The sequence below is a fragment of the Falco rusticolus genome, chromosome 1, assembly GCF_015220075.1.
Source record: "Falco rusticolus isolate bFalRus1 chromosome 1, bFalRus1.pri, whole genome shotgun sequence".
Taxonomy (NCBI): Eukaryota; Metazoa; Chordata; class Aves; order Falconiformes; family Falconidae; genus Falco; species Falco rusticolus.
The window spans coordinates 55,475,049-55,491,295 of record NC_051187.1 but is presented as its reverse complement, the minus strand read 5'-3'; the positions used below and the strand labels follow the sequence as shown (position 1 = coordinate 55,491,295).

The following is a 16,247-nucleotide window of genomic DNA, read 5'->3' as shown; positions in this document are numbered from 1 at the left end:
GCACTGCTCCCTGGTGGGGGCCCTTTAGCTGTGAGAGAGATCCCAAATGAAACAAACAAAAAAAAGTAGAAATACAGTGCTCTGGAGACAGAAAGGATTGAGAAATCATATCCAAGGCCTCCTCAGCTCCCTGCCCATTACAAAGCTGCCCTTGCCGTGATGGGGGATAATATGTGGGATCAAAGTTGCAAAGGAATGGTCAATGTGCCTGTGATATATATAAACTGCTTGTCACGGCTGCTGTGCAGAAGACATAAAAGCAATGACGGGCCTGAATGAAAAGCAGCAGTCTGACCTGCCTCTAGGACTCAGTCAGTTCTCCCACCCTCATCCCCTGGAGGGGGGCAGAGGGAGAACAGAACTTCACCTTTGGGTAATTAGCAATGCAAAGTGAGGCTTACCAGGAATAGCCAGGTTTCTGAGAGCACTCAGTGCAGCATGCTGCACAGTTACATTTCCATCCTCCACGTGTCTGTCTAGCAGATCCATCAGCTTTTGAACTATGCCATTATCCACCATATGGATGCAGTTTCCGTCTGTGTGAGATAAGTCACTTGTGAATGGAAGGTTATTACTAAGATTTTTACAAGAGCTTTTTAAGAATAGAAGGGTTACCCATTTCCTTGCTCATTTCTAGATTTCATTGCTGAGAATTTGACCACCATCATCAATGGGAGCTGCAATGCTCATGACAAATTTAAGAGTGATGGTTGAAGGCAGCAGAAGTCCCCTATACCTCTACAAATGTGAAACAGTATTTTTTAAAGTAGGTTTAACACTTTTCAGAGTTATAAAGTATAAAACTACTGATGTTGCTGTATAGCTTAATATCAGGTTTACCGCAACATACAGTTTTTGTTTGTAGCTGTACAGACAGAGCATGATAGAAGGGCACAGATAAATTTACATAAGCTATTATGGCATATTCTTACCATTTCTGGCAAAATTTGCAATAGCCAATGCTCCTGCAAGCTGTAGCTGATGGCTATTGGACGGAATCCATGAAAGTACTCTTTGGAACACACTGCCTTTTCCTCCTTCAAATAACTTTTGCATGGATTCATCTGGGGTAAAAAGCACAGACAATCAGCAAGCCAAAGAAGTGTTTGTTAGGGAAAATTATATTTGTGAAGCTCTGCTGGCTTCACTACAATTAATCCATTCTTGCAATGGGATGAGAGACAAAATCTGACCTATTAAATGTTAACTGGCAGGTAGCAGGTCCTCTAGGTTATTTAGAAAATTAATAAATAGTAAAATTCAGCAGCCAAATGGCGTTACAAGTATCTGTTGTTGCTTTGCAGAAGATAGTGACACACCGTACTTACCTCCAAGCAATAATAAAACCATAAGATCAGAAGCTGTTTTAAGCTCTGCAATATCATCCTCTTTGTCACTGTCCACAGTCTTCTGGACAATCTCAAGTAAGCACTCCACCAAGCCTGCTTCAACAAGCTGCAGTTTAATGACATCTGAAGAATAGTATGGATAATAGAAGTAAGAATCATGATTTTAAATACATCTATTTTACAAACATGCAGGACAGACTGTGAAAGGAAGCAGCGATGTCAGTGGTTTCAAAGAGAGCTTGGGTAGATAAAACTTGCAACTTCCTTATCTTAAATTCTCAGGGCCAACTTTATTCATTTACCAGGCATTCCCCCTGCTCTGGAATGCCTGTAGAGCAAAATTTTACACTGAAGCTGCATGGAGCTGCTCTTGACTTCTCAAAAATGAGGGTATTTCTCTACAGCAAACTTCTGGCATCTCAGTCACCATGCAGCAGACTCATAAGGACTGTGCTATGTTTGGGCTTTCAAAAGACTTTGGACTGTGTTGCAGAACAAACTTGGGGTTTCTTATTGTTTCATGTACTTTACTGAGATGTGCAAGTATGACACATAGAACTTTTTGATGAAATCTCAAGAGCAAGTAATCAGCCATTGCTTTTAGCTGAGCCAGAATCTGTGCTGTTTGTTGGAAGTACAGTAGGGCCAAATCCAAAAGGCTGGGTTGGGAGAGAAATTTGTTGTGATTGAAGAAAAACTGGAAACTAATGAGGTAAACTAATTTCTTAGTTGTTATTGGCAATGAGGCTCAACAGAGGTGATAAGCATGTTTTTCAGGTGGTGACATAGGATTTGGGAGTAATGTTTTTTCTATTGTTTCTACAACATAATCTTTAACAGGTTTTTCCCTGTGAACTTGAAGCTGGGAAATCTCCTTTACATGCCTAATCTCCCTTTCTGTTAAGGTTGTCTGGCAGGCTGCCTGATGCCATGTTATGTCTTTCTGATCAGTGAAAGTGATTCTGGTAGTTTTTGCATGCTGATTTTAGAAAGCACAGTCAAACTACTGCAGAAATGTGCAAACAAATTGATTTCTCTTAGCTTTCTGTGTGAAATGGGTGTTTTAACAATAAGAAGTTTAAGCAAAGTTGAAATATTTTTGAAGGCCAAAGCTTTGGAAGTATTTTTGTCACATAGTTTACAAGCAACAGTTAGGTGAGGAAACAGTTCTGCCTCTGGTGAAGGAAGACTCTGAATGAATCTCAATTTCCTCTTGTCACTAGGCTTTTTGTCTGCGTGAAATTAATTGTTCCTCTAAGAGCAGCTGACCTTCTCATGAACTTTGTCAGGGAATGCAAAATATCCAGTTGGGATTTTTTTAATCTTTTTGCACTTTTGCACTGAGGTACTTTAAAAAATAAGAGAGTTCCCTTAGTTACAAAATACCATGTTACAATATTCTGTGGTTTGAAATACAAATTGCTACACCAGTGTGCTTGAACAACAGCAAAGCAAAACAAACATAAAAAACGCCTCAAAAAACCCCAACTACTAAAATGCAGACTCTGCAAATACTTTAGATGTTTTTGCCTTCCGACCTATTGCTAATTATCTACAGTCAAAAGCACCCAAATGGTACCAGCACAGTGAACTCCTTTAAGTATGCCTTGAATCCACAGTGGAAGAGTTCAGCTGAGTACCTCATACCATGCAAACACCTGAGTTGTGTTCAGCAGCAGCAAACTAATCAAATTTTATTGTGACTATAAAACATAGGCTAAGAAAAATTAAACTCTGAACTTAAATATGTCAAACTCGCAACAGGTTCAACCCAATTCTATGTAAGTCTCCAAGGATGGAACTCTTCTAGCAACTTGCTAGTTATTATATAATAAATGAATATATTTTGCCAAGATATGCATTTTCAGAACTGTAAAAAGAAATTCGGTTTTCACATACCACTTAAAAGACAACTTCTTAAATTGAAGTAAGAATTTATCTTGATTTATATTATGTAAAAAAGAAACAGACAGTGTGTACAACACAGTTGGATGAAACCTAAATCTTCAGAGTTTACAATTCTATCTAATAATTTATCCCATTCAAATGATCTTTAATGCTGAGGTGATTAAAATAAGGTTATAGTGCCACCAAATACTATGATGCCTTTCATACTCGGAAGTGCTTCCCACTTCAGTCCAGCTCCACCTGTTAACTCAGTTCTGTTTCCTTAACAGGCAGATGGGAGTTACACAAACCACCCAGAGCTACTTTGGGAGGAACATCCTGGAGGGGTGACTGGGCACACAGCACTGCCTGCTCCGGCTTGAGCAGTGAACCAAACTCAGGTCTCCTGGGGCTACCATGTGACCAAATTAAAATTAAACACCCAAATTAAATTCATATGATCGATCTGTCAATGGACAGTAGGGGGAGAGCATCCAGCTCTTAATTCTGCAATTAACATGCCCCTTGCAAAAATAACGTCCATACGAAATGGAACTGCCAGGGGTTCTACAATCCCAGAAAATGACATAATGACTCATGTCCTGGTGCTGTAACAGCCTATGAACGCTTGAGCCTGTGTTTTGCAGACAAATATTGTAAAGCCCTTTAAAAAGCCGCTTTTAATATTCCTACTGTGGTTACAGGGAAATAAAATACAACATAATTGCATATAGAGTGAATCAGAGGTGAAATTAGCATCAACAATTTTTTGGCTCCTGTCATATGCTCAGACAAGACTCATACACTTTATATGAAACTATCACCATGAGGATCAGTCACGGTGGCTTTTGAACAAGGCAGCCAGTTACTCTGCATTTAGTCCCTGAGAAAGACACTGATAAACCAAAATATATACAAGGGAATAAACAAAATACAGCGTAAGAAAAAAAAAATAATCAATTTCCCACCATTTTCTGCCAGGGGAGCCAAAACTTCAAAAATCATCTCTTTTTTATCATGCTCTATTTGCTTCTTGAACAGTTTCACAAGCTCTTCAGCGATGTTTGTGTAGGCAAACTGTTCTTTACTTGACTCTGTGAAGCAAAAGGAAAAATTCAGTATCAAGTCAACAAACCACATCAAAAGGTAGGACTATTTTTTTCTCTTTATTACCAGGTTTATTCAGTAAGATGACTAATAGTGCTCTTCACAGACAAGAACAATAGACATGCTTGTCACTAAATAAAAAGACAAATGTCTAACACTTTAAGATAAATGTACTGACTTGAATTAATTATGACTAAGGGTGTTAAAAATATATAAATATATGATCAAGGCTGTTGGGGCTGTTTCTGCCCAACAGAATGTAAAGGTAGCTATAGAAACAGTAAATTACAAAAATTGTTAAGCATTTGATTCCCCTCAGCTTAACAGGAAGAGAGCAGATTATATACTGCATTTTCTATGGGCGAGATGAAGAGTCATACTGAATGCTTTAGTATTTACATGGCTTTATGATGGTGACATTTCCTTCTAAACCTGTGTGTGGCTGTTGCAGGGCCATTTCATACTGCACAGATAGCATAAAGTGGCTTTGCAGATGGGCTACTTTGCTACCAGGAGATCAGCCAGCAGGTAACGGTTCTTCAAATGTACATTCAACAAAAGCATCTCCTATTCTATTGCCTGTATCTTATTCCTACTCACTGGCAGTATCACAGGGGGTGCAGGTGGTAGGGGCTGGTGTTCTGCATTCTGCAGTTGCCACCTCCTGAGGACCATCTGTAGATAGAAAACCTTCCAGCACCTTTGCTACTGCTCTAATGGATGGTTAGGGATTATTTTAATGTAGAATTAACCCCAAGGACTGGGGAAAAGCATGAACTGCAGACCTAGACCCTTTTGTGCATATCCCATTATTGGTTTCTCTCAATATGCAGAAGTACATAACATATTCTAAGAGGATTTTTGATTGTTCCAGTGTTTTTAAAAGCAGAACATCACTCTATTGGGTTTTTGACCTGCTTTGACACAGAATAAAAGTTTCATATAATGCTTCTCAAGGGATCTGTGCAATGCAGTTGTCTCTTAAGTGATAAAAAATGACAACTGCATAATAAAATTCCCTGAAGTTAAAAGGCAAAAATAAAATATTACTGTTACAATGTGATTGACTAAGCTGTTGCTTAAGGGAGATAAAAGTATTACAAGCGAAATTAATTTTGTGCCAATCTTAAAGAACGAGCATCTTTTTGGTGTATGGGAACAGGAAAAGAAGCAGCTGCTGTTAAGCTCCTTTCCCATGGTTCTTATTATGCAACTGGACAAAGCTGGATCTTTCCAAAGATTGAAAGGAAATGTAGTTCTCAGTAAAGATACCATTTATTATATTTAAAATCCTTCTGGTTTTTAGTTGCATTTAAGCACTAGAATTTCTAGTACACATCTCGTATTATACTTCCTGCTGTGCAGACACAATACACAGTGCCCACCTTTAAGACATCTGATATATTCATTTCTTTAGGGCTATTTTGATGGCTCTTTCAGTTGTTGGTTTGTTAAGCAGACTTGTCTGCTATAAGCAAAGGTATTATGCGTGTGATCAGACTACACTAGATAACATGATAGTCTCTCTGGCCTTGAAATCTATGTATTTAGGAATTATTAATTGTGAATAACTTCAGGCCACCAAACAGTACAAACACACAGATATATTTTTCATATTTTAACTGCTGAAATCTTCTTAGAAATACAGGATGATATCATAACTACTCTGATATTGTACTTCAGTGCAAAAAAACTCTTAAGACTAAAATTTCAGAAAATAGGTTAACAGAAGAACAGCAGTGTAAAACACAAGTGATAATAAAACAGGGGGTCTAACAGCCTGTTGGTTTACACTTGATGGAATTCCAATGAATACTAATCTACCTGCAAAGACATTGGATAAAAGCAGGACCACAAACTTCTTCAATTTAAATGAAGTTGTAACTAAACTTGCTGAAAATAATATCTACAGCTTAGTAGTATTCATGATTTATACATATAAGTATTTAGACTAGAACATGTTCAAACTCTACACCTAAAAGATTATTGTATAGGCAGATTTATGAACTGTGCCTGTCTCTGTTTCATTCAGTGATTTCCATGAGCCAAATTTAATCCTGATATAACTTCATGGAGCTACACTAGGATACATAATTTATATTATTAATAAATAATTCACAGTAAGCAACAGCACTCAGGAAGTACTGTTTAGATGATTTAAAATGTGCTTAGTTGCATTGAAGAACGTTAACATAAAACATAAGGTTGTACTAAGTACCCAAATAAATTTCAGTTACTGAAGGGGGGGGGAGGGAAAGACAGCTATAGATTTTAGAGACGTTAAGCAGAAAATGTTTGCTTTAAATTTTGAATGTACCAAAAGGAACAGAACAAGCATCAGTGCAAAGCCTGCGTTAGTCTTAAGATCCAACTGGATGAAAACTGGATGTAAATTTGAAATTAATATTGTGGACTTACCAAGTTCTGCTAAATTGCCAAATGCAACAAGGCACATCTCTGTCAGAGCTGCATTTTGGCAATGAATACCCAACAATTTCACTAATGTAGGAATAACACCCATATTGATAAGCTGTGACTGCAGGGTATCTACATAAAAAGAAAGTACAACAGTAAGTTTACATTTCTGTTCTGAAAAAGCATTTTTCACACAAAGCAACTTCTAGTCTAAGCAGCATTAAAATGTCTGTCTCCTGTACCCTTCTACACTAGGATCTGGTCCAGACTTGTGATGTGGACTTATAATTTCCCCTGTTCCTGCCAATGGGATGTATTCCCAGAAATATTCCCTCCTGATCTGGTCATAGGGTATAGGGAATTATGCAGCTACTGATAATTTTGTGGTTATCACGTTCCTAATACATGCTGGGTTTGATTCTGAGCTCACTGAGAGTAGCTGACTGAAATCAAACAAAACTACATCAGTGAAATAATTATCTGAGAGCTTGTTCCTATATACTGTTTTCCCTTAAAGATAAAAACTGGAAAATTAAAATTAGAATGAATATAAACTGCCACTGAAATAAACATGAAAAGTTTTATAAACACAGGAAGTCACAATGTAGATTATGAGGAGCTTGAGAAAAAAGAAAGTTTAATAAAGACAAAAAAATGGAAGGTTTAAGAAAAGTCCTTAGAAGCCATTCTGATCATTTCTTGCATAGAATGAAAGTTTATAGTATTTACAAGTAAGAAAGTTATTGCTCCTAGATGTCTGCAAATAGAAAGATGCTTTGATGGTTAGGCAGAAACATGATTGTTTTAAAGGATTATTTATAACAATATTTTCTCTTACATGTTTTACCTATAACATAGCAAAGAAGAAAAACATTGTTTCACAGTTGAATAGAATGAAGCAGACATGAACACACCAGCTGTTGTTTAGTAATTTTCCTAAGCTTTGTTTCTAACCAGTTTAACTATGTTTAGATGTTACACGCTCAAAAGACAAGGATCCAAAGCCCAGTGACTTCAAGAGAATTGTATTAGTTCATTTAGCTTTGGGTCAAGCCCTGCAGGGGAATTATTTCTTTCTTTTTCTATTTTTTAAGTAATTCATTCCAAGCAACTGAAACCAATTGGAGTTTTTATACCTGTAGAATCAGACCCATAAATATTGCAGATTTTTACAGGGAGATAAAACCATATTACATCTCAAGACTAGCATATTTAGTATCATCTCATGCTCTTAGAAAACTCTTTGCCTTCATGATTCTGCCAAGTGTGTCTGGATTTTTCATATAATAAAAATTATGAAAAATTCTGGAATGTTTAGTTCATTTATATGCAGTGTAAAACACTTTAATAATAATTATCAATTTGGTACACTAGATAAACGAATGGCACTGTTATTGCAGGTTATTGGGGATGAGCAGGAATCCTTATGGCTTGAGATCTTTCATAAAACTGTATTACTTACCAGTAACTGAATTTCCTTTTCTGGGGGGAGGGTTTACTTCTTCCACAGATTGGTGTTTTTTACAGAATTTTATGAGAACGCCATGTCAGACATCAAAGAGCTGTTGAAGTTGTCAAATTTCAGGTAAGTACAAATTGCACTAGCGCATGCATTGAATGCCATTTTACCTCCAGCAGATGTGTGAGTCACTACTACACCCTCTTACTTCATTTCAAATGGGCTGTAAAAATCTGTCTCTGAATAGGAAAATAGGGGAGGGGGGAGCTGAAATGGTTCTGTGGAGAAAATGATCATGTAGGAGAACTCAAGTTACTGGTAAATAATCTGTTTTTGTCCTCGGTTTGTGATTGTCCCCTGCAGACACTTAAAAATTCTGAAGGAAAAATGGTAGTCATGGAGAACAGGAGAACAGAGACACAAACCACAAATGCCATAGAAAATTATGTGGAAAGAAATTGCTTTGTTACTAGACTGCCTTTAGTGACTCTAGCATCACTTTATTCGACTGTAATGGACAAAGAGACAATTCATCTCTACGGGCTTCATTTGGCAATGTGTTAGCATAAAGTATATTTTGAGTAGGGTTTTTTTTTTCTGCTATCTCTTTCTTAATACAAAATATATAAAAAGCATAGAGGAGAATACCAGTGGAAAAAGGGAAACCATGTCCACCTTTGAAAGGAAACTAGAATCTTAGCCAAATAGAAAGATATATTGTTCAAGAGAGCATGGAGTGTACTGAAGGGCCTAAAAGGCCTGAGTGTACTAAAAGGGCCTTTCCTAAGTAGGAAAAAAGAGAAAAAGAAATATACCAAGAAAGAACAATTGGACTGGGTCAAACCAGTGACAAATATACAGGTCATACTGGTCTCATTTCCCTGGAGTAGAACGGTGGCACCTGAGCACAGGAATGGTCTACAGTGGTAGGAATGGGATTATAAGAATTGTCAATAAGGTAAATTATTGATACCTTAACAGCAGTAAGTGAAAGGATGAATTTTCTCCTCTGTTAAAGACAGAACAACGTTGTAAGTCACAAAGCTGCATAGGAGATGAAACCTTTTTTGGGGAAAAAAAAAAGACTGCCAGCAGCTCTTTGCTATGTTTATACTTAAGCCTGGGCTTGCCATACAAATTCTGAACTTGCCATTTACATCTGTCATTACCACCAATAAAAGGCTCTTTCTCTAGTAAAAAATACAAGATCAAAACCAGTTAAGAAGTAGTTTAAGGGTATTGTATTAGGTTTCTCACTGGTATGGAGACCTACAGCACTTTTCAGAGAAATTAAAAACATCCAAGTGGATCAGCGTTAGCTGCATGGACTGCCTGCCAGCAGTTCCCTGGCTGTCCTACGAAAGACTGCAGACTGCGTAACTTGGAATAGCGTATCTCCACCTTTCACTGCACAAAGTGTTAAGGTCCTACTAGAGCAGGAGACAAATTCAGGGGACACATGCATCCATCCTACAAGCAGTTGCCCGACACTGGACTGAAGTGAGCCACGAAGCCAGGCAACATCCTGTCTCAGGATGAAACAGCATTTCTACCAGCTTCCTAAGCAGAACTTTGGGTGTAGTGAGCCAGAAGCATGAAAACCTGAATGCCTCTTCTGAATTTATGACTTAAAGCCACAAAAGAAACTCTCAAATTTTACACCGCTATCACATGCTGCACTAGTAAAACACATCTGTGTTCTCTCGGGGTGAAAAGCACTGACAGTGATGCTGTACAGGTAGATAAAAGGCAATCAATACATGCGCCAGCACAAAGAATTACCTACCTAAAACTCAAATTTCAATGGCTCCATGTCCTTCGGTGACACACATGGAAACTCCCAACAATAAGATCTGGGGAGAATATCCCAAATTGAGAACTTTATTGGGGGCATTTAAGTTTAAAATGCTGATTTAGGTTAGTTCATGATTTTGGACAGAATTTCAGAAAACAACTGATCATGTTGTGTTTCATCAGTAACTGTGAATTTAATGCTAAAGGAAAATCTGTTTTGTACAATTTGGTGGCATAATTTTGTACCCTAGAGAAACCTGCTTGCAATCCCCGTGTCTGTGTTAGATCATCATATAACATATAAATGATTGTATTGATTATCTCACTATCATAAGAAACATACTTTTTATCTGCTTTTACATGCTTTAGGTTATTTTGCATTTAAGTATATTTAGGTCTTGAAAGCATGCTAGACATCTTTAGCTGTGATGTAAATGAAACAAAAAAACACGGCAAGCATGAAAATTAGCAAAGGTAAGTCTTAGACGGAAGCACTACTAGAATATTGCTGTTAGACCATAATAATGGTGCCATGACTCTCGTTTTCATTTCTTGTGTATTTACATACAGATGGTAAAACAGAGAAAATCAGTCCCCAACATTCATTCCAGTCACTAAGAGTTTTGTGAGAATAAGAAAAGCTTGGCAGTTATATGATTTAACATCAGGATGTTGCATTTTACGAAGGCACTGAAGGAAAGACAACCTTGACAGACTGAAGTTTAATATGAAATGAAATGAGGAAGCAACCAATACATGATTGCATTTATCTACATATATATGCCCATATATAAACGTATGTATAATTTTACACATGCATACTGAATCCAGTTAACTTTATCTCCAATCTGATACGTAATAAGCCAATTGGCCTAGTTCTTCCACCATTTCTGCTTCTTTAAAAATGCTTTCCTGGTTTGTTTTATAAATCTCAAGAGACAATTAGCTACCTTATAGACTGATCCCATTAACTTGTAAATAGTCTGGGCTCACAGGATTATGAGATATGCAGAATAACTACTCGTGTCACTAACTCTTTTACGTAAGCGTTTGCATGTGATTATTAGTTTTATTAGATTAGTTATTAGTTTTTCACTCTTTAGCCAAGCCTGCTTTACCTCTTGCTCTTAAGCAGATTCATAGCTTACACAGAGACTATATGGCATAACAGTCTTCAGAATGGGAGAAGCACAACAACATACTGAACCCACTGAAAGGTACCAAAACAGCAGCTTTAAGCATAGGTGCTCTGTACCTCAAATGAAGTCTGAATAGCTTGAAAAAGAATTATTGTAGGTTTTTGCCAAGACTTGCTTCTTTCAGGATTCAGCTATGAGCAAAAACATTCACGAACATGTGTGACACATTTGTTTTGCTCCTAGCCATAGCTGCAACTTTGCATCTTAAGAACAAGTAATGGAAAGTAGGGATGAGCTATTTGTGTCTGATTGAATTTGGGTAGTAAAATACGATTATGACAGAGAGGGCCAAGATAATCTGGGCTGAAGGCAAAGGGATGCGTCCCATCAGAAAAAAACCCTCTGATTACTAGCAATGCAATTAAAAACAAACACTTTTTTTTGAAGCTTAAAAGAACTGCAAGAGATGCCAGAGCCGAGTTTGTTCTGTTAACCTTGCAGTGACTACTGAAATTAAAAGATACCAAAGAGGTAAAGGAAGAATTGACAGCAGGCAAAAATAATTCCTGAACACAAGCAGATGGCACAAGAACCTTGTAAAGGAATATTAGTTTTAAAGTTTAGACAACAGTGTTATGAATGGAGCTATAATTGCAAGCTGATTGTCCAGAATGAGGACAAGGTACAAGAATGCTCCATTAATTTGCTCCATTTAGGAAAAGTAAGTATGACTCACAGCTGCTCTTTAGTTGCCATTTTTGTAAAACTCATGTGTGATAAATTCCTGTACTAATTCAAAAACTTAAAGTACTCCGGAATGAGTCTCTCATATTAAAAAATAAGGTGGTTGATAGCTATTAAAAAAAGCAGTACATATTGGAAAAAGAGGGCAATTAGTTGACTGGGAATGACATACTGTTTAGAATCAAATAAAACAATTTATATACTCTTTGCTCATAACATGCTACGGATCAGAAAATATTTGGGTGTTCACAGATAATTAGATGCAACTAAGAACCAAATATGCTGTAATCATCCTTATCTGGATAGCTAGTGCAACTTAAGAGTGCAAGTCATTGAAAACAGTAAAGAAATCTTCAAAGAAGTCCCCACCTGTAATTTTGTAACATAGCATGCTAAGCAGGAAAAGATTACAGAAACAAGAAAAGAGAAGGTAAAACTGCTATTTCAAAGACTGAAACACTTCCTTCTTACATTTCTAACACTACTTCTTTTATTTTTGTCCAATTTGTTTCCATAACTACAAAGCGAGCTGGGACTCCAGGCTGCAACCCAATGCTACCCATCCTTCACCAAAACAAATGGAGTGTTTATCTTCTTCCTAAGTAATATGGGATCAAGCCTTTGCAAGTAAATTCTGAAAATGCTACCCACTGATCTGTGAGCCCAATTAACTGTCAGAGCAATCTGAGTTCTCTTGTTTAACAGGTCAGCAAAGAACTGTATTTAGTCATACTATTATTCATCTGACGCTGCAATGTGTGCAAGTTAATGGATGTCTTGGGCTCGTGTTTGACAGACTGTTGTCCTGAAATCTACCGTGGTCTGCAGGTGATATTTTTAGAGCAGTTCACAACTATGGTCCAATTGTACTTGTGGCTCTTAAAATAAAACCGGCATAACAGGTCAACTAACTGACTCTCCGTTCACATGCTGCAGGTACAGTCACTGAGTTTTCTTCTAAAAAATTAATTCTTTAATTTATTTATTTAATATTGATTTGGCAGATTTTTTTGGGGTTTAGTTCAGTGGTTGCCTTAGTCGGTGAGCAAATTCACAGTGGAACTAGAGAACACAGGTCCTTTGAGCAACCTGTCTAATGGAAAGTGTCCCTGCCCATGGCAGAGGGTTGGAACCAAATAATCTTTACGGTCCCTTCCAACCCAAACCATTCTATGATTCTAAGTCTTACACAGCACAGCCACAGGTCCTGGGCCAAACAGGAGCTAGGTCCCTACTCAAGGTCTTTTCTCATGAAGACTACCAAGTATATGGGGAAAGCCCCCAGTATTCCTCCCTGATGTGGTAGTAGGACAGGATGGTGGTGTGCACCCAGATCCAGAAGCTGGGAATACTCCTGCATTTCTCACTTCTGACATTGCTTCAGTGGCTCCTGTGAATATTGTGTCAGTCTGTTAGTTCATGCGAAATGAAAGATGTCATTTAGCAGAGTAGAGAGCCACTAGTGAATCCTCCTTAGTTGTCACTGAACTACACAACTGCTTTATTGATTGCATCAGAATAAGCTTTCTTACTAGATGGAATGAGTCATGTATTCAATGTTCATAACAGTTAAAGTGTTCAGAAGCTGCTTGTTTGCGAGATTTATCTCATAATTAGTTTTCCTAGGGAATATCTGCTGGGAGTTTGGTCACCGAAGCAAAACTGATACAGTATCTCTTCACAGCCCTCTTGGACTCATCTGTCTTCTGCTACCAAATATACTAGATGCTCCTTAGTCTTAATCCAGAGGATTCTGGTAGCTTAGAAGTCAGAATATCTATTTGTTTCAAATACTTTAACAAATAAGGAAAACAGAAAGTTAACACTATGAAATGTAATAAAATGTGACGCTCATGCAGACACCAAGCAAAACAATTCCTGAAAACTACATGAAATAAAGGAACTAGAAAGTTGCTATTTGGAGAAGGAGGAGGACATACTGTAAACAAGTATTCTTAGATAATACTAGGAAAGGAGGATGAAAGCAAGCATGTAAGAACAAGAGAAAGAGATGAGACATATACAATAGTGATATTCGGAGGTGGAAAAGTAACATTAGGAGCGGAGAGATCCAGAGAGATGGCACAGAAAACACACAAGGAAACTATGCTAGAAGAGACGATAAAGCAGATTAAAAATTTATACAGTAAAGGTAAAAAAAAGTTAAGCCTATGGACCATCCTGAAAAGTAGAAGAGTTTGGGGGACATAGGTTTGGAAAGTGAGTTACAGCAAGTGACAACATTAAGGAAATAGTGAGTAGCTAATAAAGAAGCTACTTCTTCCTATCATAAAACACTACAATTCAGGAAATGGGCATGATTGAAGACAAAATGTGATTAGCTAACTACATGTGCAATCTGTGCCATTACAAGTCAGGAGAACAGCTACTATTTAGCTTTCCTCATTTATCCCCATTTTCTTAGAGATTCAAATTTTAAAAAACTTGGAAATGTGTGAATGCTGTAAAATATACTTTGGCATTTTACCATGTTTGCATGCAGAAGCAAACTAGGTACTAAAATATCAGTATGTTTATACAACTAGTGTAGAACACTATTTTCTTACCCTTACTCATTTAAGATACTATCTTGTGTTTTTGTCCCAGCCCCTAAACATTTCCATTTAATGGCATAAAGAAAATAAACTTATAATCTGTAGACACAGAACATACACATGTTGAACATACACATTAATTATTCCCCATTTATCTTAGAAGAAAGTAACATGTGGTTTTATATACATTTCACAAGGAGAAAAATAATTAAGGAAAGCTGTTTGGCATACATACCCCCAAATCATCAAGACAACACTGCATGCCTGCAACAAATTAGTCTTACGGTGTTTGATACTAAATGAAAAAGAGAGGACTTAATGTAGCCTTATAGTTTACTTCTGTAAATCTTGGTTGGTTTTTTTTTCCAAAAATCTTGGGGTTTTCTTGGTTTTTTTAAATAATTAAAAAAAAAAGTTGTTTCCTAAGGTGTATGATATATCTCCATGTATTGCTTTTAGACAAAGTAGTAAATTCCAGATGTCGATTTTAAAATTTTATACGATATGCTATATGGAATTGCATCAGGAAGATATCTAGCATTTTTGGGAACATAATTTTACTGAAACAGAAAATTGTATATGTGAATTGAGGTACTTGATCTTTTCAGAATAACTTAGTGTTTGTATTCACAGTGCAAACCTACAGTTGACTTTAACTTTTCTCTTTTTTCTTTTTTTGATGGGATTGTTCTCCTGGTAGACATAAAGCAAATTTTCGGTGTTGTTTACCATTCTCATTGCTATAGTTCATCAGCATGCCACAAAAGACAGTCAAGAGCTTCTCACTGGCTGGATCTGTTTTACTGCAAAGTGACCTTATATGGTCTACTACAATATGTGCACCACCTGCATGGTCAACTGCGTTCCTGCCCTCATCTGTAAAACAAAGAGTTACATTAAAAAAAATGAAACCAGAACCCACCGTAGAGTCCCGAACGTAACAGTAATCATACAAAACGAAGCTTTTAAATAGAGTGAAGTCATTCCTCCAGTCTTGTCAAATTCATCTAGAGAGATGCTTAAGGGCCAGTTTTTAGTGCAACAGAGCTAGGAAAGTGAGAACACCTACAACAAAAGGGATTAACCACCTGGCACTAATACCTTTGTTAAGAAATCCAGTGTTTAAGGCAGAGCTGCTGGAGGTGATCAATAATATTCTGAAGATACATTGGGTTTTGCCAGAGGGAGGTTCTCAGCACTTTTCAAAGCCTAGCCCATACACTCTTGTGGTAAATTACCTTTGCCATTATGCAGACCAAGAAATTGAAATACAGAAAATAAATTGCTTAGGTTACTTAAAAACAAAATCGGGAATAAAATGGACAAAGCAGACAGAGGTACTATTTCCCAGTTGCAAAATCTGTTCACGCACTCACTTTGCCACACAGCATGTTCTTTGTACTTCTATACCTGAAATTTAATACCACTATCAGATTCTTTTTGCATGGCTAAAAGACAAAATCTTCTGCATCTACAAAAGGCTACAATGTTCTGAGGTGTCGTAAGTAACACACTATAATCTTGGATGGAACTCCTTCTGAGTAAGAAATCAGATTTGATGTATCAGTGTAGGAATAAAGGAAAAATTGGCCTTCCATTGCAATAATCAACAATACTGCTTCCTTTCCCAGCAGGCAATCAGCAACAGGCAACAGCCAATAACCTAAATTCCAGGGCTTCCAAAGGAGGGATTTCCAGGTGAGTTAGAGTTGGAATCAACTGGAAAATCTGGACGAAAACAAAACCTTGAGGGGGAAATCACTAAAGCAAAAGTTTTGCAAAGTACGTAAAAAACCCC

The 16,247-nt window shown here is 37.2% G+C and overlaps 1 protein-coding gene across 7 annotated transcripts in view; it reads right to left on the bottom strand.

Moving 5' to 3' along the window:
* Nucleotides 1-16,247, bottom strand: part of RAP1GDS1 (Rap1 GTPase-GDP dissociation stimulator 1) — a 101,355-nt gene that overhangs the window by 11,315 nt on the left and 73,793 nt on the right. For 6 of the 7 annotated variants that reach the window (XM_037379749.1, XM_037379760.1, XM_037379769.1 and 3 more), the window contains 6 exons: nucleotides 15,179-15,325; nucleotides 6,762-6,890; nucleotides 4,205-4,330; nucleotides 1,329-1,472; nucleotides 933-1,064; nucleotides 402-536 (listed from right to left, as the gene is read on the bottom strand). In XM_037379749.1, the coding sequence (XP_037235646.1) occupies nucleotides 402-536; nucleotides 933-1,064; nucleotides 1,329-1,472; nucleotides 4,205-4,330; nucleotides 6,762-6,890; nucleotides 15,179-15,325 (813 nt within the window). The remainder of the gene's footprint in view (nucleotides 1-401; nucleotides 537-932; nucleotides 1,065-1,328; nucleotides 1,473-4,204; nucleotides 4,331-6,761; nucleotides 6,891-15,178; nucleotides 15,326-16,247) is intronic. The other variant, XM_037379778.1, reaches the window with a different exon arrangement.